Raw genomic sequence first — 27,161 nt, 5'->3', positions numbered from 1 at the left:
TATTAACAATTGTTAGATTTTTGAAAATGTCCGTTGGCGCACTTTGATACACTAAGGGTTAGCGCCTCCAGTAATGGCTGAATTCCTCTGATCGGGAGGAACTTGCTTTGTGGAAATCTGGGTCTGGCCGCCACAGCGAAGGCGGAGACCCACTAAAAATCACAGGCGGGAGAAGCCTGTGAATGTGGGATTCAGCTGGCACCTTTTGCGCCTCCTCTACTCGCAGGGAAACCTGTTTTCAGGGATCTGGAGCGACGGGTGAGTGGCGCGGTGCTTCGAATTGACTGCTTCTTTCACGGAGTGAAGCCGCATTGCTATTGCTGGAGAGCGCTGACTTTTTCCTGTGGACAATTTGATTCTAAAACAATTACCCGTGAGTAGAACGGAAAATTGGATCTTTAAACGTCTTAATTTGGCACCGAAACGGGGAGGTTTCAAAAAGGAAGTCCGCCTCCCCTTTTTGTAAATAGACTGAAGCATAGAGGCTGCAAGTCTTGGAAAGCCTTCCGTAAAGGATTAAACTTCCATCGGTTAAAATCACTAAACCCCCCTTGGAAGCAGGAGAAGAGGGGGGAAATTTTGGATCGTGTAAGCCTGCAGGAGAGAGTGAAGAAAGTCAAATTACCACCGCTCTGAACCTGGAAACGGTCTCCTAGTAAGACCGACGTTTTGGAATTGCCCATTGAATCTGAATAGATCGTTCGTTGACAGCTAGTTAAATAAGAGAAATACATTGTTTCCATTGTCTCCCTCTGCGTTTAAAAAGGAGTAAAAGTAACTGAAAATTGAAACTAACTTTATTGTTTGAACTGTGCTTAAAAGGATTGATACAAATCGAAATTGTTTCCCTCTAGAAGAAGCTTTTGAAATTGTTACATGAGTTGAGCTGGGGGGATCTCCAGCTGCAAGATAAAAAACTGTGAGAATCTGGGACTGACCTTGGATTGTTAAGAATGTTGACAGAAGAAGCCTTAGTGGTTGCATTATGTAAGATAAATGACTCACTGGAACAGCTCCATAAGAAGACGGATGTGATGACTATAAAAATTGATAACTTGGGACAAAAAGTGACTAATTTTGGTCAAAAAGCGAACATTAATACAGAAACTATTCAGGAATCGATACAGGGATCTACTTTGACATGGCAAATTGTAGAGAAGGCGGGGGAGAAAGTTGTCGTTGTTGAACCTAAAATAGCACAAGTGGACAGGGAGAGAGCCCCAGCCTTACAGATGTAATTTGATGACTATAAGTTGATGCCTTTTATGATTGAATTTAGGGAAAGTCAGATTTTGAGGATTGGAGCCCCACTTGGACTGGAGAAGGAAAGTTGGATAGATCCCTTCATGCAGGGATTTATTGACCTCTGGGACCTGGACTTGGGTCAGGAGGAGATTGGAGTTGTGGGGACCTCCAGATTTAGAGGAACTTTGAAATACGTCCTGAAATATCTTTGGGATCTTAGTTTTAACTATGGAGATTTGGCTGAGCTGTCAAGAAGGAATAAAAACATTGCTAGGTGGGAATTTCCCCGAGATCTACTCTTCAGCATCAAAGGAAGGAAAATAAGAACAAGATCAGCAGAAGACAAAGCAAAGTGCATGTATAAATATGAAGAAGACTTGCAGAAGGGACTTGGAAAAGAGTTAAGAGCCTCGGACAGAAGATCACCAGGTTGATGGACTATATGGAATTGACGGAGATGACTGGCAGGGTCCGAGACCAGGGAGAGGAGACGGTGGGAGAAGATTGGAAAAAGTTTAAAGTTTATCTATGGAAATACAGTGGTGCCCCGCAAGACGAATGCCTCGCAAGACGGAAAACTCGCTAGACAAAAGAGTTTTCCATTTTGGAGTTGCTTCGCAAAACGAATTTCCTACGGGCTTGCTTCGCAAGACGAAAATGTATTGCGAGTTCCTGCGGGGTTTTTTTCCTTCCCCCCTTTTTCTAAGCCGCTAAGCCACTTATCCGCTAAACCACTAATAGCGCTAATCCGCTAAGCCGTCAATGGGCTTGCTTCGCAAGACGAAAAAACCGCAAGACGAAGAGACTCACGGAACGGATTCTTTTCGTCTTGCGAGGCACCACTGTAATGTAAAATTAATGAGTGTTAGGAAAATGTTGGAATGAAATTATATGGCTTTAGTAGAAATGTTATAAGGAATTAAGCATAAATACGTATTTTAGTATTAATGGAAAATAAGGTTAAAATATGTTGAGATAACTATATGACAGAAAATAGAGAAAGATGGAAAGGACTTGCTGAAATAATTTATAGAAATGGGAGGTGAGAGGAAGTCGATGAAACAAGGGAATGAAAGAGAGGGTATTGAGATGGTATGATGTGTGTTCTTTTTGAATTGTTTTTGTTGTTGTTTTGTTTAATGTGTTAATGTCGTGTTGTGTATTGTTTATATATTGTATTGTAACGTTTTTTCTTTCTTTTGTTTTTCTTTTTTTTCTTTTCTTCTCTCTTTTTTGTAAGGTTTAAAAGTAATAAATATTATTTAAAAATAAAAGATTTAAAAATACCAAAGGTAAGTTATTCCACTCAGTAATCAGGATTACAGGTGATTTTCAAATAAGTTCAGTGGCTTTATTAACAATTGTTAGATTTTTGAAAATGTCCGTTGGGGCACTTTGATACACTAAGACATTGGGACGCATTGATATGTATAAAAGTGCCCCGCTTAGTGTACAATAAACTCTAAACTCATTAAATTTGAAAAGAAAAAACCTGTTGTTTACTACGTGGCCAAAGTCATTTCTAAATATAATATGATTTCAAGGATGTTGTTTTGCGGTTGCCAAAACCAAATTTCCCAAAGGGAACATCATCTCTTTATACTTTTTCTATTGACTTATGTGGATATAATGTGTAACAGAAGCTAAGTGTTAAGTACCGTATTTTTCGCCCCATAGGACTGTCACGGCTAAAATGGCCGCTGTTTCTTTAATGCGAATAAAGCTGGGTCAGCATGACTCAGCGGTCTGCACCAAGTTGTATATATAAGTGAGAAATGTTAGTTTGTTGCTGAGGCTGGTGTTTGGGTTAGTTGGTTGGTTGGTTGGTTGGTGCTGGTGTGTATAGTTATTCAGTCGTGTTTTGCACAAAGACTTTTAAGAATAAAACTCTGCAAGAATATTTTCGTGGACTTTTTTTGTGCCGACAAGGAGACTGAGGAGACAAAGGGAGGTCAGAACCCTTTCCTTCTTCTTCTTCTTCTTTTTTTTTTTTTTTGCTTTTTACAAACACTGACAAGGACGCACTTTTCCCCCTCCAAAAATGAAGGGGAAATGTGTGTGGGTCCTATGGGGCGAATGCAGGCTTTCGCTGAAGCCTGGAGAGCGAGAAGGGTCGCTCTCGCTCTCCAGGCGTCACGCAGATCTCCGCAAGACGTAGGAGGAACCCGCGCTGGGCTCCCACGGCTTGCGGAGAGTTGCCTGTATGCTGAAGCCTGGGCATATCCCCGCTATAACACACAAGTTCTAATTAAATCCTAGTATTTACTATACCTAAACATTGAGCACCACAGACTACTAATAATAGTAATAGTAATAATAATTTATTATTTATACCCTGCCCATCAGGCTGAGTTTCCCCAGCCACTCTGGGTGGCTCCCAATCGAGTGTTAAAAACAATACAGCATTAAATATTAAGAACTTCCCTAAACAGGGCTGCCTTCAGATGCCTTTTAAAAATAAGATAGCTGCTTAATTCCTTGACATCTGATGGGAGGACATTCCACAGGGCAAGCGCCACTACCCAGAAGGCCCTCTGTCTGGTTCCCTGTAACCTCACTTCTTGCAGGGAGGGAACCGCCAGAAGGCCCTCGGCGCTGGATCTCAGTGTCCAGGTTGAACGATGGAGGTGGAGACGCTCCTTCAGGTATACAGGACTGAGGCCATTAGGGCTTGAAAGGTCAGCACCAACACTTTGAATTGTGCCCGGAAACGTACTCAAATATTCCTCTGCAGTAAAGGAGGCAAATGGAAGCCTTCCCATTTTCTTTGTGCTTACAAATACTGCCTTAAGGAGGGATGAACAGGGTGAGCCTGTAACCTGGATTCAGGAACTAAAGTATTTGCCATCACAAAAGAATGGCCAGGCTGCCCAGGTAATGCAGTTAGTGACCATTAACAGGTATCCTTGGGGACAGGTTTTCTGCTGTAGACCGCCTCCTGTGATGTATTCCTGCTGTAGACAGTCTCCTTCTGTATGATATTTTGGGGGGGTGGTCTTGGGCGGGCAATTTCAAAAGACTATATAAGGCTGTGCACACCTCCCTCCTGGTTGTGGTGAGGGGGGGACACTGTTGCAGCAAAGATCAGGGTTACTAGCCACTTTGCTTCTCCATATACTCTGGTTGGCCTCTGTTATTTTCTCCTACCAATATGGAACCCACTCTTGGGCTCTTGAATACCCCATAAGGGGAAAGGAGCAGGTTTTTTCTTACAACAAAGGTCGTAAGAAAATATTTTAAGATGCCTAGACAGCATCTTAAAAAGTAGAGACATCACCTTGCCAACAAAGGTCCGTATAGTAAAAGCTCTGGTTTTCCCAGTAGTGATGTATGGAAGTGAGAGCTGGACCATAAAGAAGGCAGATCGCCAAAGAATTGATGCTTTTGAATTCTGGTGCTGGAGAAGACTCTTGAGAGTCCCATGGACTGCAAGAAGATCCAACCGATCCATTGTGAAGGAGATCAGCCCTGAGTGCTCACTGGAAGGACAGATCGTGAAGCTGAGGCTCCAAGACTTTGGCCACCTCATGAGAAGAGAAGACTCCCTAGAAAAGACCCTGATGTTGGGAAAGATGGAGGGCACAAGGAGAAGGGGATGACAGAGGACGAGATGGTTGGATAGTGTCTTCGTAGCTACAGACATGGGTCTGGCCAAACTGCGGGAGGCAGTGGAGGACAGGGGTGCCTGGCTGCTCTAGTCCATGGGGTCACGAAGAGTCGGACACGACTAAACAACTAAACATCAAACAAGAATATGTTTGGTTGGCACGCTTATTTATGGCAGGATAAAACTAAAACACACAAGAGCTCTATGAATCAGGTTATTCAGAAAATCCTTTTTACAGTATGGGATAAATATAATAATCCGCTGGAAAGAAAAACACCTCTTTGGCTTCCACCCACAAAAGCAACAGCTTTTTAAAAAATGCAATACGGAAGAAGCAATGGGCAACTTACAGAGATCTTTTGGACTTTTCGGAAGAAGAAATAAAACTGAATAAACAGGATGAGGTGGGAGGTGTGGTGGCGGATTGGTTTCAATACCATCAAATCATCTTGTTTGGACAAGATAAAGGGAGAGGTTTTTGGACTGAAAGTTCACAGTTTGAAAGAGATATTATGGCGAGGAAAGAGAAAGTGTTTCCCAAATTTCAGGTAGAAAATTGTCCAATCTGAAGAAATGTGCATGCAAACGAAAGCTCACCCCCAGAACAAACTTAGTTGGTCTCTTAGGTACTACTGAACAATTTTTTAAAAAAACTTTCCAAAATGTATGAGATACTATTAGAATGGGAAGCAAAATAAAACTGGTAAAATCTGCAATGATACACTTGGCCAGAAATTTAGGTCATAATTAGAGCTGGGCTTGATGTTAATGTGCTAACTGTTTCCTAATATTTGAGCTGACATCATATCGCAAATCCAATGTGTATAAGGACTAGGAAATATCTGATTTTCAATGTCGTGATAACTCGTCAGCTAACAGTTGCAATGTTCTCACCAGCTAAACCTCACAATATGAGCTGCTAAACGTTGCCATGTTATCAGCAGCTAAAGATTGCAATTAGGGTGGATACAATCAATGATTTTTTTAAAAAAAATAAAATCGGATTTTTTTTATTTAAATCAGATTTTTTTAAATCAGAATTATTATTTTTTTAAATGCTTTTAGAGGAAAAAGTCTATCTAAAGATAGTTTTATATTTAATTACATTATAGTCCAAAGGCTATTCATCAGGAAATAAGGATTTCTTTTTAATTATCTAGCATGAGGCTTTATATGGAATATTTAATTTTTTGGGTAAATGAATTCCATTAATCCATTCACAATGTCATGCTGTTCCAGAGGTTTTTGTAAGATTATTTGGGGAAGTTTTTCTAAAGAGATGATATTGTCACAGATGCTTGTTTTTGCCATTCTCAAAAGTGTGAATTTGTGTATCTGCAGAGATAACATGCCTTTTCTTCACAGGAAAAATGTTATAAAATAAACATACAGAGTTGACGGAAAACCTTAATCCCATGTTCCAGTGCAGAATTATATACACAGAATCAACCCCTTAAATGCTGAGTTCTAAAAGGTTCAATGAACAGATGGTTTGCGAGGAAGAGATCTGCACAAGTAGCTAAGTGTGAAGCAGTAAAAATGAAAGTGCAACCTTGTGAGCAGAATACTCCACACATATTGGGGTCTTTGTGTAATAATTGTGCAAGTCAGACGTGAGGCAAGCGCTGAAGGCTCTTCAGGGCTGGCAACCTCTTCCCAATCCCACTGGGTTCCAACAACCGCACTAACACTTAACTGTACAGAATAGGCACCTGAATGCAGAAGCCAATCCAAAGGGGTGGCTGGAAGTGGAGGTGGTGAAATCCACAAGTTCTGAGTTTTTCATGTGCGCTAAAACTCAGTCTGCTTGGTTGTTGTTTTTTATATATATATAAAATCTTTTTACCAACATGCTATAATATTGTTTTAGTTAAATAAATTGTTTAAGTTGTAATTAAGGAAATGATTATTTTTCTCTTTCCAATAAATTACAGCAGAAATGTTGTCCAAATATAGACAGTTAACTTATTAAACCTCAGAATGATTTCATAATTATCTGTCTGTGTATTTCTAATTAGTGTAACCAAATCAGAAATTTTTGATTTAAACAGAATCATACTGACTAGTGATTTACCGTATATTGTGATTGGAATCAATTTGATTTATATCAAACCCACCCTGATTGCAATCTACCACGACGTCTGAAATAAGGCTGGAAGTATACAGAGGCGAACAGGAGAATGTCCTGGCAACGGCTACTACTTAGGGGTCTGAAAGGGATAAATGGAAATATTATCCATCCTCACACACTCAGTTTCATCAGCAGGCAAGCCAAGATGCATCCTAGCAGGACTTTTGGGTTTGGGCTAGGCTATAATTGGTGGTATTCAGGACAATCCAAAGTATGGAGATGAGTCCTAGTGAATAAGATAACCTGGTAGTGTCATCAGGGAAGGGGGAGAAGGGGGGTCAGGGGTGCTGGAGGGGGAGGGGTCTCTGTCGAGGCTCCTCCCCCTTTTCCATTAACCCTTCCCTGGACTCCCTCTCTCCCTTTCCCCAGCCAGGCGACCCCAGGGAGAATGGGGGGCCTCAGCCCCGCCCCCAGCCCTGCTTGGGGTCCTCCTTCCCCTTCCCGCCAGGGCAGCTGAGCATCTCTCGGCCCCCCAGGAAGGAGAAAGGGGAGTCTGGCGGGGCTGCTGCTGCTGCCCAGGAGACCTTGCAGGTCTTGGGTCCCCCCTTCCCCCCCCCTGGGTCGGGGCCTGGATCGGGGCCCCTGTCGACGGGCCCCAGGGAGGGCGCTCTCCTTGCGGGGGGGTCTCTTCCTCCTCCTCCCCCCTTATCCCCCCCTCTATTCCCCCCCTTCTCTCCCCCCCCCTTTACCTCTTGGTCCTCCGCCTCCCTGGCTCCGGATTAGTCCGCTCTCCTTCTCTGCAATAGAAAGGGCGGCGGGGGGGGGGCGACGGGGGGAGGGGGGGCTCTTCAGCGACGCCCCTCCTCCTCCTTTCCCTGTCTGGCCACTTCCGGCTCCTTTTCCGACGCGGGTGTCCCTAGAGCTACATCTCCAAGAGCAGCCCCTCCCTGTGTCCGGAGGGGAAGGCGACGGGGCGGCGCTGCCTCTGGCCTCCTGCTCTGGGGGCTCCATGGGGCAAGTGGAGGCCGGGGGGGGAGGGTCTCCTTCTGGGCCTCCTTCTGCATGCCAAGCCCTCAGCCGGGGTCCTTCTGCATGCAGAGCAAGGGCTGCAGTGCTGAGCTTCGCCCCCTGACAGCCCAGCCCAGCTTCAAACACCAGCCCCCCCCCCATTAAAATACCACCCCCTGGATTGAGAGGTGTTCTTGAGTGTTGCCTTGTCACTCACATGCAACACCACAACAGTCCTGTGAAAGGAAGGGGGGGGAGCATTTCTGCAGGCTGATGTCCATCCATCCATCCAGCTGCCCAGGCCCCAGCACCTCCCCCTAAGAGGGAAGGGTCCCAGTCTGGAAATCCCCCCTTCCTGCTGGAGATGAGGCAGTGAGGGACTCCAGACAGAGAGAGGCGTCCTTGCTCTGGAATTCCCTTGCCAGCAGGGAGACTTCAAAAGCCCCCCCCCCATGCCTCCCCCTTCCCTCATTTAGGAGGGAGACTTTTCATCTTGTGGTTGGGTCATTTCAACTCGTTTTTCTCTCTCTCCCTGCAATTTTAATACTGTTGTTGGTTTCCTTGTTTGAATTATTCTGTTCACTACTGATATTTCTCATAGCCTTTGTGAATGCAAAGCAATTCTGGCTCTTAGGATCCCTGCAGGGTATTAAGTGTTGTTCTAACCTCCCTATTGCAGGTGGAAAGAGGAATGTGGGGCCTGCTTATAATATCTTAGGGTGGCAGGATTAAGATTTGGGACTGGGACTTTCAGAGCCCTTCTTCGCATGAGATTTCTTCCAACTATTGGAGGAAAGTATGTCTGAGGTTTATGACAGAAATATAATTATTACGGGTGAATGTAATGGAGTAGGATCACTGGACTATGACAGAACACTGAGGGAAAGTATCTCAAAAGAAGGCAAAATACCAAATACTTTTTGATATGGTTACAACAATGGATCTACTAGATCAGGGGTCAGCAACCTTTTCAGCAGGGGGTCGGTCCACTGTCCCTCAGACCTTGTTGGGGGCCGGACTATATTTTGGGGGGAAATGAGCGATTTTGGCCTGTCTGCAAAGAGGCCTGAAGATGTTTGGCTTTACCTGTCCCAGTTGTCGTCCCAATAGCCCCAGTTGGGCTTCTCCAGCCAGGTGCCAGGGCAGGGCAGGAGGCTGTGTTGGCCGGAGAAGACAGAAGCAGCATCCCTGGCGGAGCCGCGGACGGAGGCAGGGGAACCGGGGCGTTGCTGGAGCTTTTACCCACCAACTGCTGCTGCTTCCCAACCCGCAAGCGGCAGCTGCGGCCGCTGCAACAAACCGCCTGAACGCCATGGGAGGAATGAAGGAGGGAGGGGGTGACGAAGAAAGCGCATGAGGAAGCGGCACAGAGTAGGGGCACAGAAAAGGAAGGAAGGGCGGACTGAGGGAGGGAGGAGGAGCAAGAGGAAAACGCAGCAGCAGCCGGCAGCCAGCGTCACACCCCCTTCACAGCGCCACCCTGCTGAGGCAGGCAGGCGGGTGAGCCGACTCCCCCCGTTGATGGCACCCGGTGTGGGACAAGATTGCTCGTCCCTGAGGAGAAAAGCGCCGCCGTGTGAGGGAGAGGGCAAGAACGTGCGTGCTGGCAATCCATGCGACGATTCCCGGACCGTCCGCAGGCCAGATCTAGAAGGCAATTGCGCCTGATCCGGCCCACAGGCCTTAGTTTGCCAACCCAGATGCTTGGAGATTCAGACCCCCATTAGAACAAGAGTAAACATGTTCTTCTGATTCAAAGGATTCTGCGGGAAGAAGAAACATGATCTGGATATTGAAGGAACTGCCTACAGGATTAAAGACTGTAGAGATCCAGCCAAGAACTATATCAGATCAAAACTCAACATGGATGATAATGAGGGGTGAAAAGAGTTCATTGCATAGATGGAGACTAAAAAACTGAATTACAACATATTCCAATTACGTTAGAGTATCAAAAAATGTTAAAAACATTTGGAAATATAGGGGAGGATGAAACTTTCACTTTTACGAAGGATTTCAACCATAAAGAGAAAAGTTTTACCTAAGATACTGTTTTTATTCTGAATTACCAATAATAAATAATACAAGCTTCTTTAACAAATGTCAAAGAGATATTTCATGATTACTCTAGCAGAGGGGAAACACCAAGAATACAGTATAAAATTTTGATAGATACTAAAAATAGAGGTGGCTTCGCACTGCTAGATTTTCTACTATGAAGCAGCCTCTTCGTGTTGGTTAAAAAAATGGATATCGTTGGACAACACACTATTGCTGGATTCTCAGTGGAATCTCGGCTGTAGAACGCTTCAGAAGTCGAATGTTTGGGGATTTCAAATGCCAACAACCCGGGAGTGAATGCTTCTATTTTTGAAAGCAATTTATAAATAAAATTATATATAGTGGTACCTTAGGATAAGTACTTAATTCGTTCCGGAAGTCCGTTCTTAATCTGAAACTGTTCTTAACCTGAAGCACCACTTTAGCTAATGGGGCCTCCTGCTGCCGCTGCACTGCTGGAGCACAATTTCTGTTCTCATCCTGAAGCAAAGTTCTTAACCTGAAGCACTATTTCTGGGTTACCTGAAGCGTATTGTAATGGTTCTAGGGGTTGCTCGTGCGCAAACCGGTGCCAACACCTGGCTGGGTTGCCTGAGTCAACCTTTTCTGTCTGGACAGCCACTCACCCGTGGCTGTCTCAATCGCTGGCAGAATCCATCAGTGGGCGTTTCTTAAACTTCTTCCAGCAAAGAAGCTCTTTGACGCCTAGTCTCCTCCTACTCTCCCTTCGCGGAAGCCTTCTGCGCAAGGAGGGCGTAGGCAGCGGAGGACCCTTACTCTCCCCGCTGGTCCCCGGCAAGGAGTCATGGGACCGGCTCACCGATTTCCCCATCTGCCCCCCTTCTCCACTGGTGCTACGCTGATTCTCTTCCCCAGAAGATGGGCTGTCTCTCCCCATCCCGGGACGCTCTCTGGAATCTCTCTGGAGCTTGCTCTCTCCCTCCAGCACTGATGGCAGTTCCCTGGCACGTATGTAACCTGAAGCATATGTAACCCGAGGTACCACTGTATTAATAAAATTATCTATATATAAAGCAATCGAAACACTTCCCACACTCCTTCCATTCAATCCATTTATGATTTTCTGTTTGTGGATTGTAGGGTTTCAACTCTTAAAGCTTTTCCTCCTTGCTAGTCCATTGATGTTTTGTAGGAACATCAGGACTGAAGCTCTACGTACACTCCATATACGTAAGTGGTTTTCCCTCTTTGAGTTTGCTGGTGTTTGCCAAGGTTTCCACTTCTATTGAAGCTCTTTCCACACTCCATACATTTATTTGCTTGTCCCCGAGTGAGTCTGTTGATGTCGTCTAAGTTTCCTGTGTATGAATTTAGGGTTCCACTCTGAAAGAAACTCTTTCAACTCTCCATACATTTAAATGGTTTCTTCCGTGTGAGTCTGTTGATGTCTTCTAACATTTCCAACATTGGTGAAGCCCTTTCCACGCTCCTTACATTTAAATGGTTTCTCCCCTGTGTGAGTCCATTTATGTTTTCTAAGTGTTCCACTGCGATTGAAGCTCTTTCCGCACTCAGTGCATTTAAATGGTTTCTCCCCAGTGTGAGTTCGATGATGGGTTCTCAGCTCTCTCCTCTCAATAAAACTCTTTCCACATTCCATGCATTTTAATGGTTTTTCCCCTGAGTGAGTCCACTGATGTCTTCTTACTGCACCACTCCGACTGAAGCTCTTTCCACACTCCACACATTTATATGGTTTTTCCCCTGTGTGAATTCGATGGTGGATTCTAAGTGTTTGACGATCAGTGAAGTTCTTACCACACTCCATGCAATTAAATGGTTTCTCCCCTGTGTGAATCCTTTGATGTCTTCTTACTGCTCCATTAGAAGTGAAGCTTTTCCCACACTCCATACATTCAAATGGTTTTTCCCCTGTGTGAGTCCGTTGATGGATTCTAAGTGTTCCACTACAAGTGAAGCTTTTTCCACACTCCATACATTCAAATGGTTTTTCCCCTGTGTGAGTTTGATGATGGATACTAAGTGCTGTACCATCAATAAAACTCCTTCCACATTCCATGCATTTAAATGGTTTCTCCCCTGTGTGAGTCCGTTGATGTTTTCTCAGTGCTTCACTGTAAGTGAAGCTCTTTCCACAATCCATACATTTATATGGTTTTTCCCCTGTGTGAGTTCGATGATGGATTCTAAGGCTTCGGTTATTAGTGAAGCTCCTACCACACTCCATACATTCAAATGGTTTTTCCCCAGTGTGAGTTTTATGATGAATATTCAGTCCTCTCTTTGTACTGAAACTCTTTCCACACTCCAAACATTCAAATGGTTTCTCCCCTGTGTGAATCCGTTGATGGATTCTAAGGTATCCACTCTGACTGAAGCTCTTTACACATTCCATGCATTTGAATGGTTTCTTGCCCGTGTGTGTCTGTTGATGTTTTCTAAATGTTCCACTATCGGTGAAGCTCTTTCCACACTCCATACATTTATAAGGTTTTTCCCCTGTGTGGGTTCGTTGATGGTTTCTAAGGTGTCCAATCTGACTGAAGCTCTTTCCACACTCCTTACATTCATATGGTTTCTCCCCCGTGTGAGTGTGTTTATGTATACGAAGGTTTGAACTCCAACCAAAGCTTTTTCCACACTCCATGCATTTAAATGGTTTCTCTCCTGTGTGAGTCCGTTGATGTTTTCCAAGTGTTCCACTGTCAGTGAAACTCTTCCCACACTCCATACTTTCAAATTGTTTCTCCTCTCTCTTTTCACATTCCATGAATTTATATGGTTTCTTCGTTATTCCCATTGGACATGGCCCTCCAGAATTTTGACTGCCTTCTCCATTGTCTTCTTTCAACAGGGAGGAGCGGGGGGGGGGGAGGAAACCTAGGAAGAGAACAAAGGAATATTACACACATCAATTAGCACCTGCTCTTATTTTAACATCTTGTAAATTCTCTCCTGTCCTCCATATGTTCCAATTTTTTAGCATAGGCAAAAGAAAAAATGTTAAATAATGGTAATGCATCATCAACCTTTCATAATCCTTAATTATTGTTAATGAAGCAGCATTATCTTAGAATACGGTTGAACTGTGGGGTTTACGTTTTATAAAAAGTGATTTCTCACAGGAACGGGAGCTGCTCTATGTTCTATGAACCTGGCCAATATTAATCAGGATCCTAAATTCATCATGAAGTTTTTCATCCGCTGCACTATAATCCTCCACCCCTTGGGCCACATTTTGTCCCCTTCGACCTCTAGATCTTTATTCATCACCTGCACATTCCCTTTGGCCTCAGGACGTCCATACTGACCATTTTGGGAGACCCATATATAAGTCTAGTGATGTTACCGGAAAAAATCCGAGGGCTCCCTTGGACAAAAACAAAGACACCAACCAGGATAACTTGGAGCAAAACTGCAGCCTGTAGGCTTGGCCTTTATTGAACTGTTGCAACAGGGTGCTCCCCTCACTTGCAGGAGAGAGGAAAAGACCCAGAAAGATGGTGTGCAAGACCTTATAAAAACTTTTGAAATTCCCATCCTCTAGGTCAAGCCCATCCCCAGAAACATCATGCATACATTACAGAAGGGGTTGACATCATGCATACATTACAGAAAGGAGGGGTTGAGGGAGGAATTGTGGTGGTAACCTGAGTGTCCTGTCACCTGGCTGGTTCTTCCTTCCCCCCTGCCCATGAGTCACTTCCAGGAGACAAAGGGGAGTTTGCAGTTTCCTGCCCCCAGAGGGAAGATCTGATCATTGTCCTTTGTTTCAGTCCATGCTGAACCCACTCCCATATGCAAGTTCTTTGTGATCTTGATTGTCTTCTGTCCGGGACCATCAGGGTTGACATAGAAACTGGGCATGGAGGTCGGATGGCCGAAGTATTGGGAAATTTTGGAACAGGAGGGAGATAAATGGAAATTACAAAGTTATGAGAAAATGAAACATAAAATACAATATTGGCTTCAATATCATCAAATAATGGAGTGTTTCAAACAGGATAGGAAAATTGGCTTTCAGGTGGAAAAATCGAAACTAGAGACTGAATTGTTAGAACCCAATACTAAGAATTTATCAAGAATGTATAACTTGCTGCTGAAATGGAATACACAGGATGAAACAGTTAAATCGGCTATGATTAAGTGGGCACAGGACATTGGCCATAACATTATGTCTGCTGACTGGGAATGGTTATGGAACACCGGTATTAAATTCACGGCATGCAATGCCTTAAAGGAAAATATTATGAAAATGGTTTATAGGTGGTACATGACCCCAGTCAAGCTAGCAAAAATTTATCATTTGCCTGATAACAAGTGTTGGAAATGTAAAGAGACTGAAGGTACCTTCTATCACCTTTGGTGGACATGCCCGAAGATCAAGGCTTTCTGGGAAATGATTTATAATGAAATGAAAAAGGTACTTAAATGTACATTTCCTAAAAAAACAGAGGCCTTCCTCTTGGGCATTGTCGGCCAATTGGTGTCAAAGAGGGATAGAACTTTCTTTATGTATGCTACAACAGCAGCAAGAATACTCATCGCAAAGTATTGGAAGACACAAGATTTACCTACTCTGGAAGAATGGCAGATGAAAGTGATGGACTATATGACACTGGCCGAGATGACAGGCAGAATCCGTGATCAGGGAAAAGAGACGGCGGAAGAAGATTGGAGAAAATTCAAAAGCTACCTTAAGGACTATTATAAACTTGATGAATCTTAGAATGTCGTGGTTTTCAGGAATAAAGGGATACAGTCATATAAGGTCAGAATATAGAGAAGACTAAGATGACAGAGGTTGGAAAGGAACAATTGGGAGTTGCTATAAAATTATGGACATTGGGATGCCGAAAGGGGGGGTATGGGGGAGTCCCGGAAAGGAGGTTTATGAAAGAATGTTATGAAATTATACGTGTTTGTATGTCTTTTTAAGTGTTTGTTTGTTTTTTTTGTTGTTTTTTGTTTTTTAAAATTCTGTAAAACCAATAAAAATTTTATATATATAAAAAAAAGACATAGCAACTGGGCAGGGCTCCTGTGGATGTGCTGGTATGCTGAAGGGATTATGGCTGACCAGAACCAAGCCACCCCCCTTTGATAGTCCTTGTCACATGGAGTAAAATAAAATGGAACAGTGCAAATCCGATGTATGGTTGATTTTTCTATGAATTTATAACAGAAATGTGGCGTATGTAATGTGTGAGTGTGAGTGTGTGTGAAGTTTGTACAAACAGAATGATTGGGGTGGGGTGGGGTTCCTGCTACAGTGACAAGGCTTGGTGCTTGTGGTCGGTTGAAGGAGTGCTCAGCTGGAGAATGTTCTTGGGGCTGGACCTCCACCTCTCAGCCTTGCATTCTTGAATGGAGAGAGCTGGAGATGCAGAAGGAAAGCAGCTGGAGCCTGACTGCTGGGAAGGCCAGATTGAGACACCCACCCCAATTATGATTTATAATAATTATATGCCGCCGGGTCTCGCACCCGCCTCCTGACACTGGCCTATCTTAGCGGAGATTCCCTGTCCAGGCCTCTCTCACTGTTCTTCCTCCTTTGCCCTGGGTGGCCAAGGGCTTCCGGATATTCTAGCTCTGCTCCAACTGGGATTTATTTATTAAATTGTTATACCTCTCTTCATCTGAAGATCATAAGATAAAAATATGTGTGACACTGAAATAGGTGAGTATTAAAGGTGAATAACAGTGATTGTGGGAAGAAAAGAAAGATGAAACCAGTGGTGTGTCCAGCTGAATGTAATATAAATAATAATAATAATAACAACAACAACCAATCTTCAAATCAGTTTCATATTCCCTGGCTGTATTTCTCTGCCATGATTGTGACTCAGAATCTTAGCCACACTTTATTCTAGAATATCAGCTGGATCTCTTTGTAATAGGAGCCAGACATCCCTGGGATTTCATCCAGACATTCCTTTAGTGTGGGCAGCAGCAGCGGAGGAAGGAAGGAAGGAAGCAATTTGGGGAAAACGATTTCCTTCAGAAGGTCTTCCCCAGCGGCCAGCAGGGTTGATAAACTGCTCAGTGGGGACACCTTGGATTTATAGTGTTAGGGTCTGGATACCAATCACAATCCCTAGGAAATGTCTCAAGAACCCTTAAGATCCAATTTCACCAACTCCCAAGTAACACTGAGCCCTAGAGGAACCTTCTATGCTGAGAGGAGGCACCTCTGGCCCTCCAGATGTGGTTGGACTCAAAGGACCACCTGCCCAAGCAAGGATGGCCCATGGCCAGGGAGGATGGGAGTCTTATCTGGTGGGACACACTTTCCCCTTCTTCCCCCTCCCCTGAAAACGCTGAATATCTGTATTTCGTTTCCTCCTTCCTCCGTGATCTCCAACATCTTCCTGATACAGTCCAACCAACTGCTCACATTCCCAAATCATCCTGCACCACTGACTTCCCAAGGCGGCTGCATTGTGTCTTGGACACTGGCAATGGGAGAGCACCTTCCACTGGATGAGAGGATAGAGGGTTAAATCAGGGCTGGCCAAATGGGACTCCGCTCCGTCCCCTCCTTGCCCCTCCCTGCACCTCCTGCCTGAGGGGGCTGCCTCAGTTTCCCTAGTGGGGGAGCAGGCCGCGAGAACAGCCTTGTCTCTGCCCCCAAAATACAGGAAACACAACAAATAAGGCCTTGGAGTGTCACCGTGGAACATAACAACAACAACAACAACAACTGGTTGTAAGTCCCTTTGGGCTGCCCAGGGCAAGAGAAAGCAACGCATATATTAAATAAACAAAGAACAATAACTGAAACTGCAGTACAGTGGTACCTCGGGTTAAGAACTCAATTCGTTCCGGTGGTTAAGAAAGTGTTCTTAACATAATGGGGCCTCCTGCTGCTGCCGCGCCGCTGGACCACAATTTCTGTTCTCATCCTGGGTTAGCGGAGTCTGTAACCTGAAGCGTATGTAACCTGAGGTACCACTGTAATAATAATAATAATAAGGCAGGCTCTTGAGGGGGGGCACGGGAACCCACCCATTTCCATAACAATCTTGAATCCCACAGAGTTAAGAGATCTGATATAGTGGGAATACTGGAAACCAGGTGGATGGAGAAGAGGAGTTGGGCGCAGGTGTCTCTGGGGGGGGGGAGCCCTTTAGATGCTTCTGCACAGAAACCCAGGCATGAGGGAGAGACTGGAGTTGCCCAGAGAGAAGCCTCAAAGGGGGGGGGGGATAATAAAGGGGGCTTCCTCCCTTTCCTCTCCCCCCCCCCATGGTTGGACTCGCTCTAACAGCCCCCAGCACCCCCTGCAGCTCCTGATCTGGGACCTAAGGCAGGGCAAGGACTGAGCTTCAGGGGAGGAGAGGGTGGCTGGATCGGGGCTCCTGCTCAGGGATCTCTCCCTGGTCTACGCGGAGTCAAGGCAGATTCCTGGGCAGGAGGGAGAAGTCAAGGCAGGCGGCCCCCCAGTCCCTCTCTCTTTCTCCAAGATGGCTTCCCTTCCTCCCCAGGGATGATGCTTCCCTTCCTCCCTCCGCCCCCCCCGGGTCCCCTTTCCCCAGAGGCCCCCCTGGCCGGCTCAGCCTTCCTGCCAAATCTCTCCCCATCCCAGGAGGGAGACGGGGGGGGTCTCCTTCCAGGCCTCTCTCGCCCCCATTAACCCTTCTCCCCCCAAAGGGGACCCACCAAGCCAGGATGGCGGCGCCCCAGGGATTCCTGCCGGGGGGGGGGAGCCGGAACTGGGGCCTGGGTTCAAGTCCCAGCCCGGGGGGGGGCCTCCCTTGTCCTTCTCGGGGGGGGCTGAGCATCTCCTCTCCCCCCTCCCCTGCTCTCTCTGCTATTCCCATTTCCTTCCCCGCAAGACAAAGGGCTGGGGGTCTCCAAGGAGGCGCCCCCTCGGGGGGAGGGGCTCCTTTCTCCAAAACCAGCCCCTCCCCCGCTCGCCGGATCCCCAGAAGGGGGGGAGGGGGAGGAATCCCCCACTTTCCTTTCACCCCCCACCCCAAATCCTGCCCCCCCCCTTCCCAGCTGCCCTGTTTGCAGATTCAGGGGGAGGAAAAGTGCCCCCCCCATATATAGATATATTTCGCACCTCTTTCCCCTCCTCCTCCTCCTCCTCCGCAGAGCTGCTCCTCTTCTGGAAGGTGGATCAGGCCCCTCCCCTCCCCCCTTGGCCCCCCTCCCTCCCTGCCTCTCTAGGAAGCGGAGCTCACTGACCCGGGGGGGGAGGAATGAGTGGCCCCTCCCTCCCCGAAGACACCAATTCTCCTCCTCCCAAACCAGCTCCGTTTTCCTGTTTCTCTCCTGAGAAAGTCCCGGGTTCGATCCCCGGAGGCGGCAGGGAAGGAGACCCCCCCCAACTGGGAAAAAGTCCTCCGGGGCAGGAAGGGGACATCCCCCCCCCTTTTAATCCCTTGCCGGGGGGGTCCGGTCAGTCTCACCCCCATTTCCCGACCGGGGGGGGGGAGGCAGGGGGTCCCCGTTACAACAGCCCCGCAAAGCAGACCGGAGTTGCTGCGCCCTTTGGGGACTCGGAGCAGTAACTTAGGACCACCCTAAATGCTGCTCTCCCTCGCCATATTATTGTTACGGAAAAATCCCGGGCGTGGAATTCCAAGCCACCCGGTGCGTCGGACTGAGTCCGCGGGTCCTAGCGGAGAAAATAAGCTCAGCCGGAAAAGGAGCAAGATGCGGAGATCCGAGTTTATTGCGCAACAGGTTCAAGACGAGATTGAACCCCGAGAATGGGGTGACATAAACTTTTAAAAGTTCCCCCCAAGTCCCAGAATACAGTGCGCGAAACGTCATGAATATATTATGGGAAGGTTGGGTTTCATGGATTACATCATGAATATTTTACACACGTCATGAATATATTTACAGAGAGGTGGGGTTACACTGATTAGCATTTGAGACAAGGGAGGGGGAATGTGCAGAGTGAGGGATATACATAAGTAAACATTTCTTGAGTACCGGTGGTGGCTGGACAAAGGGACAGTTGATATGCATCGTCTGCCACCTGGTATTGCCCGGAGGAAGGGTTAGGCAGGACGATCTGACAGGATTAAGAAGTTCCTGTGTACGTGCCCTGCCGCTTGAGGGATTATGGAGGTCAGGGTGTCATCATGGAGTCCAAAGGGAGCTGGGTTGAATGACACTGAAAGCAAGGAATTCGGGGCTATGGTTGATTTTATATGATTTTCGGAAGGTTCTGAAGGTTCCCAACCTGTTCCGTAGCCTCGGTCAAAGTTGGATACATTGTAACAAGGTTTTGACAGGTTTATGAGCAAAACGGATACATTGTAACAAGGTCCTGATTGGATTAGGAGGTCGGAAGTTTCGGTTCGATTGTTCTCGCTGTGGGGGACCGTCAGTAGCTTGTCAGCAGCTTTAATGAGGCGTGCAAGAGTTCGCTGAGCTGCCTGAGCTAGTTCTTGCAGGATGGATGCATGGCTGTGATTGGCTGAGGCGCAGCTCAGTATTTTGAATGGGGACGTAGTATGATACGGTCAACTCGCTTTTGGAATAGGGCAAGAGGGAGGCATAGGAAGAGATTGAGATAGGAAAGAGCCCTTTATTAGTAAGGCAGGGGTATAGTGTGGTGCTTGTGCAACAATGTGGGGGCTGAGGGTTCCAGGAAGGATTGGGCACTGTAGAGGTCATCGCCTCGGGCCCCTTCAGGTAGCGATGGAGGGAAATGGTTGGCCCCCCCCCTTCCTCCTTCCGTATCAGTCCCCCATTCGGAGATAGATTTGCATTAAAGTTCTGTTAGAACTTGCAAATCCTTTCTCCGCACCCTATACCCCTGTGATTTCATACTCCCCTTCCCCCAGGTGTCTCATTTGTACGTATTCGGGGAAGACCGGGGCGTTATGGGAGCGGGAATAGGCTCGAAGGGGAAAAGAAGCAGATTGAGTCGGGAGGCGGAGGAGAGAGCAGCAAGGGGAGACACAATGTATGGCACAGCAAAGGACAGAAATGCAAAAGGCAACCGTAAGAGTTGTGAGTAATATGACCTTAATCAATTGTCGGAGCCACCCCAGCTTTGGTAGCCATCCCCACAAGTCAACGTCAGACAGTCCCTCGTGTTGTATGTCATGTAACCTCCCTGCTAACTCATGGATGTTATTCAAGTGTCCCGTAATGTTTAGAGACTGGTCTGTTACGTAGGTGCAACACTCGGTACCTATTAAAGCGCAGGTTCCTCCTTGACTGGACAGTAGAAAGTCCGTAGCGATCCTCGTCTGTAAGCTGAGCTGTCTCACCTCAGACAGTTCCGACATCAGGGAGTCCGTGATCTCGGTTGCCTCCTGCATGAACTTGAGGAGGATATCGGTGAGCCGGAGGATGTCGACGTGGTTGGATCCTGCCCCGTAGGCAGGAAAGAGTGCTCGACCCACGGTCTCTCCGTTGGCAGCAACATCGGATAAGTCAGACAGTTGTTTTTCCTCCCGTTTATTCCTCTGCCTCCCAGGGGGCAGGTGTGGTACTATCCTTATGCCGGGAACGATGTACCCGACGAAACAGGACCCGGACATATGGGGGCTCACCCAGGTATATGCACGATGACCGCATACCCAGAACAAACCACTGAGGTATGACTCCATTCTTCCTGAGGCGAAGGCTTGCAGTAACATGGCGTCGGTGGGTTGGGGCTGCCAGGTTGGAGGGTGGTCGATGACCGTGGCCCAAGCGAGGGTAAGGTTTGGAAAGGTCCGGGATCCCGTCATGTCCGTGATGGTGACATGGCCGGTGGACAAAAGCTCTAAATTGGACGTACAGGTGCTGGAGCCGATGAAGGTGCCTTCCCCGGTGAAGGTGCGGCAAAGCGGGCCTTTTGTCGGACCGGTGAGGTAAAGATATTGGTGGGTCAAGTTCAACGCAGTCAGATTCCAGGAGGTGACGTCCCCTGATCGGAACTGTTGTATGGTGACCGGGACCGGAACAAGGGGAAGGCTCTGTTGGAGGTGGCTGGGAGCATGGGCGCAGATCCAGCATTCAGGGTAGGGTGCCTCCTTGGCCACCTGGCCGAGGAGTTTAATGTAAGAGTTCTGTTCCCAGGAGGAAAGGAGATCCTCTCCTGGGGAGGAAGGGTTTACGCCGAGTTTTCGTGGTGCTGTGCCGAGGGGATGAAGGGGGTCGGTGGTATTTAAGAGGCGCCTGTCTTTGGCTATGCCCCCACATCGTAAAGGTCCCGCGTTATCCCACGTGGGGGAGCGTGAGGGATGTGCTGGATGGTACCAGCCCTCAAGGTATTCTGCTCCTCTCCAATCGTGGGTAATTCCGAGGTTCCAAAGGCAGCAAAAATTCCTTAGACAAAGTCCTTGTAGTTGCGGCTTTCGGAGCTCCGGGGTCATGAGGAGACATTGGAACCCGAAAATCAGGTTGTCGGAGGGGCTCGTTGCGTCAGTGTAGGCTGGTGCGGCCCCCCCTTTCTCGATTTCGGTCCAATTTGGGCTCCTCAAGAGTTCCCCGTTGCCGAATAGGAAATGGGTCCCGTTCTTGCAGGTGAGGCGGTAGTAGGAGTGGTCGAGGGTGACTGCGGCTGACCCGATCCGGTGTAGGGTTTGGTCTCGGATGAAAAGTTCCCAATACTCGTTGTCAGTCAGCTGGGGTACGAGGGAATGTCGTAGTAATGTCCGGGACTCGGGGAGGCAAAAGTCAAAGTCCCCCATTCGGTTGGGGTTCGACTTCCCACCCGTCTCGAGTCGGTGATAGTCCAGGAAGTGGTAATCCGTGGGTAAGCCGGTGCAGTGATCAGTTGGCATGGGTGAGGAGTAGGTCAAAGTCTGGTAGGCAAGGAAAATGAAGAAGTTCATGGTTAGGGTCCGGGAAAGGCAAAGCATTGGAGAATGAGGAGGTCGGAAGGCTGTGGGAATGTGCTGTTAGAAGAACTGTCAAAGAAGCTGTCAAAGTGCGCTGTCAGTGGAGCTGTCAGAGGAGCTGTCAAAGCGCGCTGTCAGTGGAGCTGTCAGAGGAGCTGTCAAAGCGCGCTGTCAGTGGAGCTGTCAGAGGAGCTGTCAAAGCGCGCTGTCAGTGGAGCTGTCAGAGGAGCTGTCAAAGCGCGCTGTCAGTGGAGCTGTCAGAGGAGCTGTCAAAGCGCGCTGTCAGTGCGTTTCAAGCGTATTCGGATGGTATTGGGATCGGGGACGATCTCGGATGTCCAATTGGTTGAGGTGGGCTCTGGTCCGGTCTGTTGGGCCCGATTCTGACCCCGATCTGGTCCGGTCTGTTGGGCCCGATTCTGACCCCGATCTGGTCCGGTCTGTTGGGCCCGATTCTGACCCCGATCTGGTCCGGTCTGTTGGGCCCGATTCTGACCCCGATCTGGTCCGGTCTGTTGGGCCCGATTCTGACCCCGATCTGGTCCGGTCTGTTGGTCGTCGTCGTCGTCAATGTACGAAGTTGGTGGGGTGGGTGGAGTTGAAAAAGTGAAGTCCTCCCCGATGTTTTCCTCGGCTTCTTGAGGGGGGGGTGAGGACTTACACCTCGTGTGATGGATCCACGAATTCTTCTCACCCAACTTTACGGCGGTTGGTGACGTCAGGAGTATCTGGTAGGGGCCTTCCCACGCGGGTTGGAGGGGTTCCTTCTGATAGACTTTGACGAGGATCCAGTCGCCTGGGTTGAAGGAGTGGGCTTGCACGTCGATGGGTAGACTTTGTCCTTCGACGGCCGCGTACTGGTGGAGTCGTTGTAGCTGTGTCTGGAGCTGAATGACATAGTTAGTAAGTTCCGCTTCTCCCAGTTCAAGTTCTGAGAGTGGGAACTGAGTGTTATAGACGGGGGGAGGTCTCCCAAATAAAAGTTCGTAGGGGGACAACTTCAATGGTCCAGTCGGTGCGCTCCGTATATTATGAAGGACCAACGGGAGTGCATTCACCCATTTCAGTCCAGTGAGTCTACAGAGTTTTCCTAATTGGATTTTAATTTCTTGATTCATTCGTTCTACCTGGCCTGAAGATTGTGGGTGATAGGGAGTATGGAGATCCCATTTTATTCGTAAGGCTTTGGCCACTAATTGTACTATTTGAGCTGTGAAGTGTGTTCCTCTGTCGCTATCGAGGCGACGGGGCACTCCGAACCGAGGGATAATGTCCTGTAGGAGGGCTCTGGCCACTACAGAGGCAGTGGGTTTTCTACAAGGGAATCCTTCTACCCAGGAGGAGAGTTTATCCACTATGATCAGCGCATGTTTAAACCCTTGGCAGAGCGGTAGGTCGATAAAGTCCAGCTGTAGGCTCTCGAATGGAACAAATGCCCACAGTCTAGCCCCTGGTGGCGTTCTAGGTTGTCGTTTGGGGTTATAAGAGTTGCAGGTAACGCAGTTCTTCGATGCTGTTGTGGCTGCGACTGCAAGTCCAGGAGCGTACCAGGATCTTTTTACGTGTTCTATCAGTCTCCCTTTTCCCCAGTGTGTTTGTTGATGAAGGACCCTCACCAATTTTGGAACCCATGCCTTTGGAAGGACGGTTCTGCCATCTGGGAGAACCCAAACGTTATTGTGTTGGACTGCGCCCACAGATCGCCAGAGGGTCTTTTCTTCCTCGGGTGCTTCCTCGTAAATTTGTGTAGTGTCTATGTTAAGCGGGATTTGTGGAGCTTGAAATTCCGAATCGTTATTTGGGGGGCGGAGTGCGGCTGACTGGGCTGCTTTATCTGCTCGTCTATTCCCCTTTGAAATTGGATCTCTACCGCGAGTGTGAGCCTTACAGTGGACGACTGCGATCGCGGTAGGTAGGTGAATGGCCGTCAAGAGTCTCTCTACTAAGGCAGCGTGTGAAATTTTTGAACCAGCAGCTGTTAGGAAGCCTCTTTGTAACCAAATTTGGCCGGTGGTATGCACCAATCCAAAACAGTATTTGCTATCCGTGTAGATTGTAACTCGTTTGTTTTCACATATCTCACAGGCACGTATAAGCGCTATTAACTCTGCAGCCTGGGCGCTGTATTGCGGGTTTATTGGATTGGCTTCTATGACTTCAAAATCAGTGACCACAGCGTACCCTGTTTTCCTTTCCCCTTCGACAACCTTAGAGCTGCCGTCTGTGTAGAGTATTATATCTGGGTTGTCTAAAGGTAGGTGGTCCAGGTCTTCCCTGGGCTTTTCGGCTTGCCGGACTATGGTGGCGCAGTCATGGTGCGGGGTCCCGTCATTAGGGAGGGGAAGAAGGGTGGCTGGGTTGAGGGAGTTAACTCGCTTGATGGTGACATTTGATGGTGTTAGCAGGACGGCCTCGTACCTATTTAGTCTGGAGTTGGAAAAGTGATGGCACCCCTTTAATGTTAATAGGGTAGAGACGGAATGGGGCACATGGATAGTGATTTCGTGCCCCAGAACTGTCTCTTGAGCCTTCTCCAGGAGGATTGCTGCGGCGGCTATAGCTCGTAGACAGCTTACCGCCCCCTTTGCGGTTGTGTCTAGTTGGAGACTGTAGTATGCCACAGGTCTCTCCTGGTCTCGGAAAGGCTGAGTTAATACCCCCGAAGCCACCCCCATTTGTTCATGGACGAACAAGTTGAAAGGAATTCTGTAGTCAGGTAAGCCTAAGGCGGGGGCAGATCTCAGTTCTTGTTTCAGTCGTTCAAAGGACTTGTATGCCTCTTCCTCCCAAACTAGAGTGTCTGGGTGGTCTTGACGGGTCATAGCCGACAGGGGCTTAGTGATCTCGCTGTAACCCGCAATCCATGCTCTGCAGAAGCCAGCCATCCCTAAGAATCCCCGTAATTGTCTCTTAGTCTTGGGGAGGGGGATTTTAGTGACCGCCTCTATCCTGTCTGTTGCCAAGCTTCGGGTGCCTATTCCTAGGATGTGCCCGAGGTATTTAACTTCTTGTTTGCAATACTGTAATTTCTTTGGCGACACCTTATGTCCCTTTCTAGCCAGTTCTGTTAAGAGATGCTTAGTGTCCGTTTTACATGCTTCCTCGCTAATGGAGCAGAGGAGAAGGTCATCTACGTAGAGTAAAAGGGCGGAGCCAGCTGGGAGATTTATGTCTTGTAAATCTTGGTGTAGGATGGCCGAAAAGATGGCGGGCGATTCTACGTAACCCTGGGGCAATCTAGTCCAGGTGAGCTGACTAGGTCCCCAGGTGAAGGCGAAGAGAAATTGGCTGTCCGGGTCTAGGGGTATGCTAAAGAAGGCGGAACAGAGGTCCGCAGCGGTGTACCACTTAGTCTCTGCGGGTATGGCGTTCAGTAAAGAATTCGGGTTGCCCACTACTGGATGTCGAGGTATGACAAATTGGTTCACGAGTCTCAAGTCTTGCACAAAACGATATCTAACTGGTGCCCCCTCTGCCGATGGCTTCTTTACTGGGAGCACTGGGGTGTTGCATGGGGATGCGCAAGGGACTAGGATTCCCTTCTCGAGGAAGTCTTCGATCATAGGAGTTAACCCCTCGATAGCTTCTTTGGGTAAGGGATATTGTTTTGTGCAGGGAAAGGGTAAGTCAGTCCTGTAGGTAATTTTCACTGGGGTCGCTGATAATAAGAGACCCACTGAGGTCGATTCGGTGCCCCATAAAGAGGAGGGCAAATCTCGTTCCAATTCCGGGGGTAGGTTTGGGAATTGTCTGTCTGTCTTTTCCTCCTCAACTATTCCTTGGAAGGATGGGATGGATTCTTCGGGCATGTGTAGGTAGATGCCTTCCTTGGTGCACTTAATGGTAGCGTTCAGTTTGCAAAGTAGGTCCCTTCCCAAAAGGTTTACCGGGCTGCTAGTTAGAAGGAAGGTATGCTCGGCCAGTAGCGGTCCGAGGGTAACCTTGGAAGGACGTGATAGTGGGCAAGTGCGGGGTATCCCATCCAGACCCATAACTTTTCTGGTCTCCGGACCCGGTTTCAGGTGGCTATCGGTTAAAGTAGAGTATGTGGCTCCTGTGTCCAATAGACATTGATACGGATGGCCATCGATCTCTATCGTGCAAAATGGGTCTTCAGAGGATAACGTAAGGACTGGACAGATGGTCAGGGTTTGGTTGGGATCCCCTCCTAATTGTCAATAGGTTTCTTGGTCATCAGGAAAGGGTTGGTTAGGTGGGTGCAAGGGAGGTGCCGTGGCGTTAGTCCACGGGTGGGTGGACGGCGTTATAGCGGGCATCTGGGTCCTTGGTCCTGGTGGAGGTCTTTGGTTTTGGGTAGATGCACTCGGAGGCGGTTGGGGTTGATATGTGGCCGTGGCTGGTGGAGGGTTATGAAGGATGGGTGGTTGGTTCCCGTATCCGTAAGTTGGATTTGGATGCGGCGCTGCATAAGTTATATTATTGAGGTAGGGGCAGAATCTTCTTATGTGTCCCTCTTCCTGACAGTAATAACAGGCTCCGGTGGCTGGTCCCCATGGTCTAAGGGAATGGGGAGGTCCTCCTCCTCGAATTCCCTTTCCTCGGCTAAAACCCCTGCCCCTTCCGGAGTTTAAGTCCATACTCAGGGCAAGGATCTGTTCGGTTTCGGGTTTGGGGTCCCTTTTCTTCCTCTCATCCCGTGAATTATATACAGATTTGGCGATTGAGAGGATTTCACTGATACTTTTGCCATCATACCCTATTTGTAAGTTCAGGGCCTTCCTTATATCGGGGCAGGCTTGGTCTTTAAAGAAGCCTTTGACTATGACTTCGTGTTGGGGTTTTTCGGGGTCGATTCCCCCCCATGTTTTGATGGCTGAGACTAGCCTAGTATAGTAATCAGATGGGTGTTCGTTTGCCCCTTGCAAAACGGACTGGACCTTCGTCCAGTTGACAGTACGTTGTCCAGCGGCCTTAATGCCGTCTAGGATTGCCCGTTTGAATAAGTCCAGATACCAGATGCCGTCGGTAGTATTGTAATCCCACGTCGGCTCGGTGCGTAAGCATTGAGCTGTGAGCGGCTCTAACCCTTCTCGGCGACCTGCCTGGTAGTTGGGGAGTTCGATTGCCTCTCCTGCCTTTGCCAGAATATCTGCCTTCTCGGCCTCGTTGAAGAGGGTGTTTAAGAGAACGTGAATGTCTGGCCAGGTCGGTTTATGGGTCGAAAAAATGGCGCTGACCTGACGGTGGCATTTATCCGGATCGTCTCTTAATGATGGCATTTGATTTGACCAATTTACCAGGTCAGCCGTATAGAAAGGCTGGTGGGTATACACCATTCGAGGGGGTCCATCTGGTCGTAGGGGTGGGATCGGCAGGGCCCTTAAGGGCATCTGGACTGCTGCGGAGTCTGCCTGATTTGAATCCG

The 27,161-nt window shown here is 47.9% G+C and overlaps 4 protein-coding genes across 5 annotated transcripts in view; 1 reads left to right on the top strand and 3 right to left on the bottom strand.

Moving 5' to 3' along the window:
• LOC308580709 (uncharacterized protein) overlaps positions 1–27,161 on the bottom strand; it is a 263,178-nt gene that overhangs the window by 69,882 nt on the left and 166,135 nt on the right. The window lies entirely within an intron of this gene.
• The window catches only part of LOC308581176 (uncharacterized protein), a 270,653-nt gene that overhangs the window by 120,885 nt on the left and 122,607 nt on the right, over positions 1–27,161 (top strand). The window lies entirely within an intron of this gene.
• The window catches only part of LOC308580638 (uncharacterized protein), a 327,057-nt gene that overhangs the window by 259,869 nt on the left and 40,027 nt on the right, over positions 1–27,161 (bottom strand). Inside the window, exon 1 of one of the 2 annotated variants that reach the window (XM_081182589.1) lies at positions 16,775–16,972. The exons of the other annotated variant lie outside the window; for it this stretch is intronic. The gene's annotated coding sequence lies outside the window, so the exon portion shown is untranslated. Of the gene's footprint in view, positions 1–16,774; positions 16,973–27,161 lie in introns of those variants that run through there. 2 annotated transcript variants of the gene reach the window in all.
• Positions 9,456–18,092, bottom strand: LOC308581042 (uncharacterized protein). Its single transcript, XM_081183484.1, has 2 exons — positions 18,043–18,092; positions 9,456–12,854 (listed from the first exon to the last, which is right to left on the bottom strand). Exon 2 carries the CDS (start codon positions 12,772–12,774, stop codon positions 11,368–11,370), a length of 1,407 nt encoding a protein of 468 aa, XP_081039610.1. The 5' UTR covers positions 12,775–12,854; positions 18,043–18,092; the 3' UTR covers positions 9,456–11,367.

This window comes from Podarcis bocagei, assembly GCF_964188305.1.
Source record: "Podarcis bocagei genome assembly, chromosome: 2".
Taxonomy (NCBI): Eukaryota; Metazoa; Chordata; class Lepidosauria; order Squamata; family Lacertidae; genus Podarcis; species Podarcis bocagei.
This window is presented reverse-complemented; position numbering and strand designations above follow the sequence as displayed.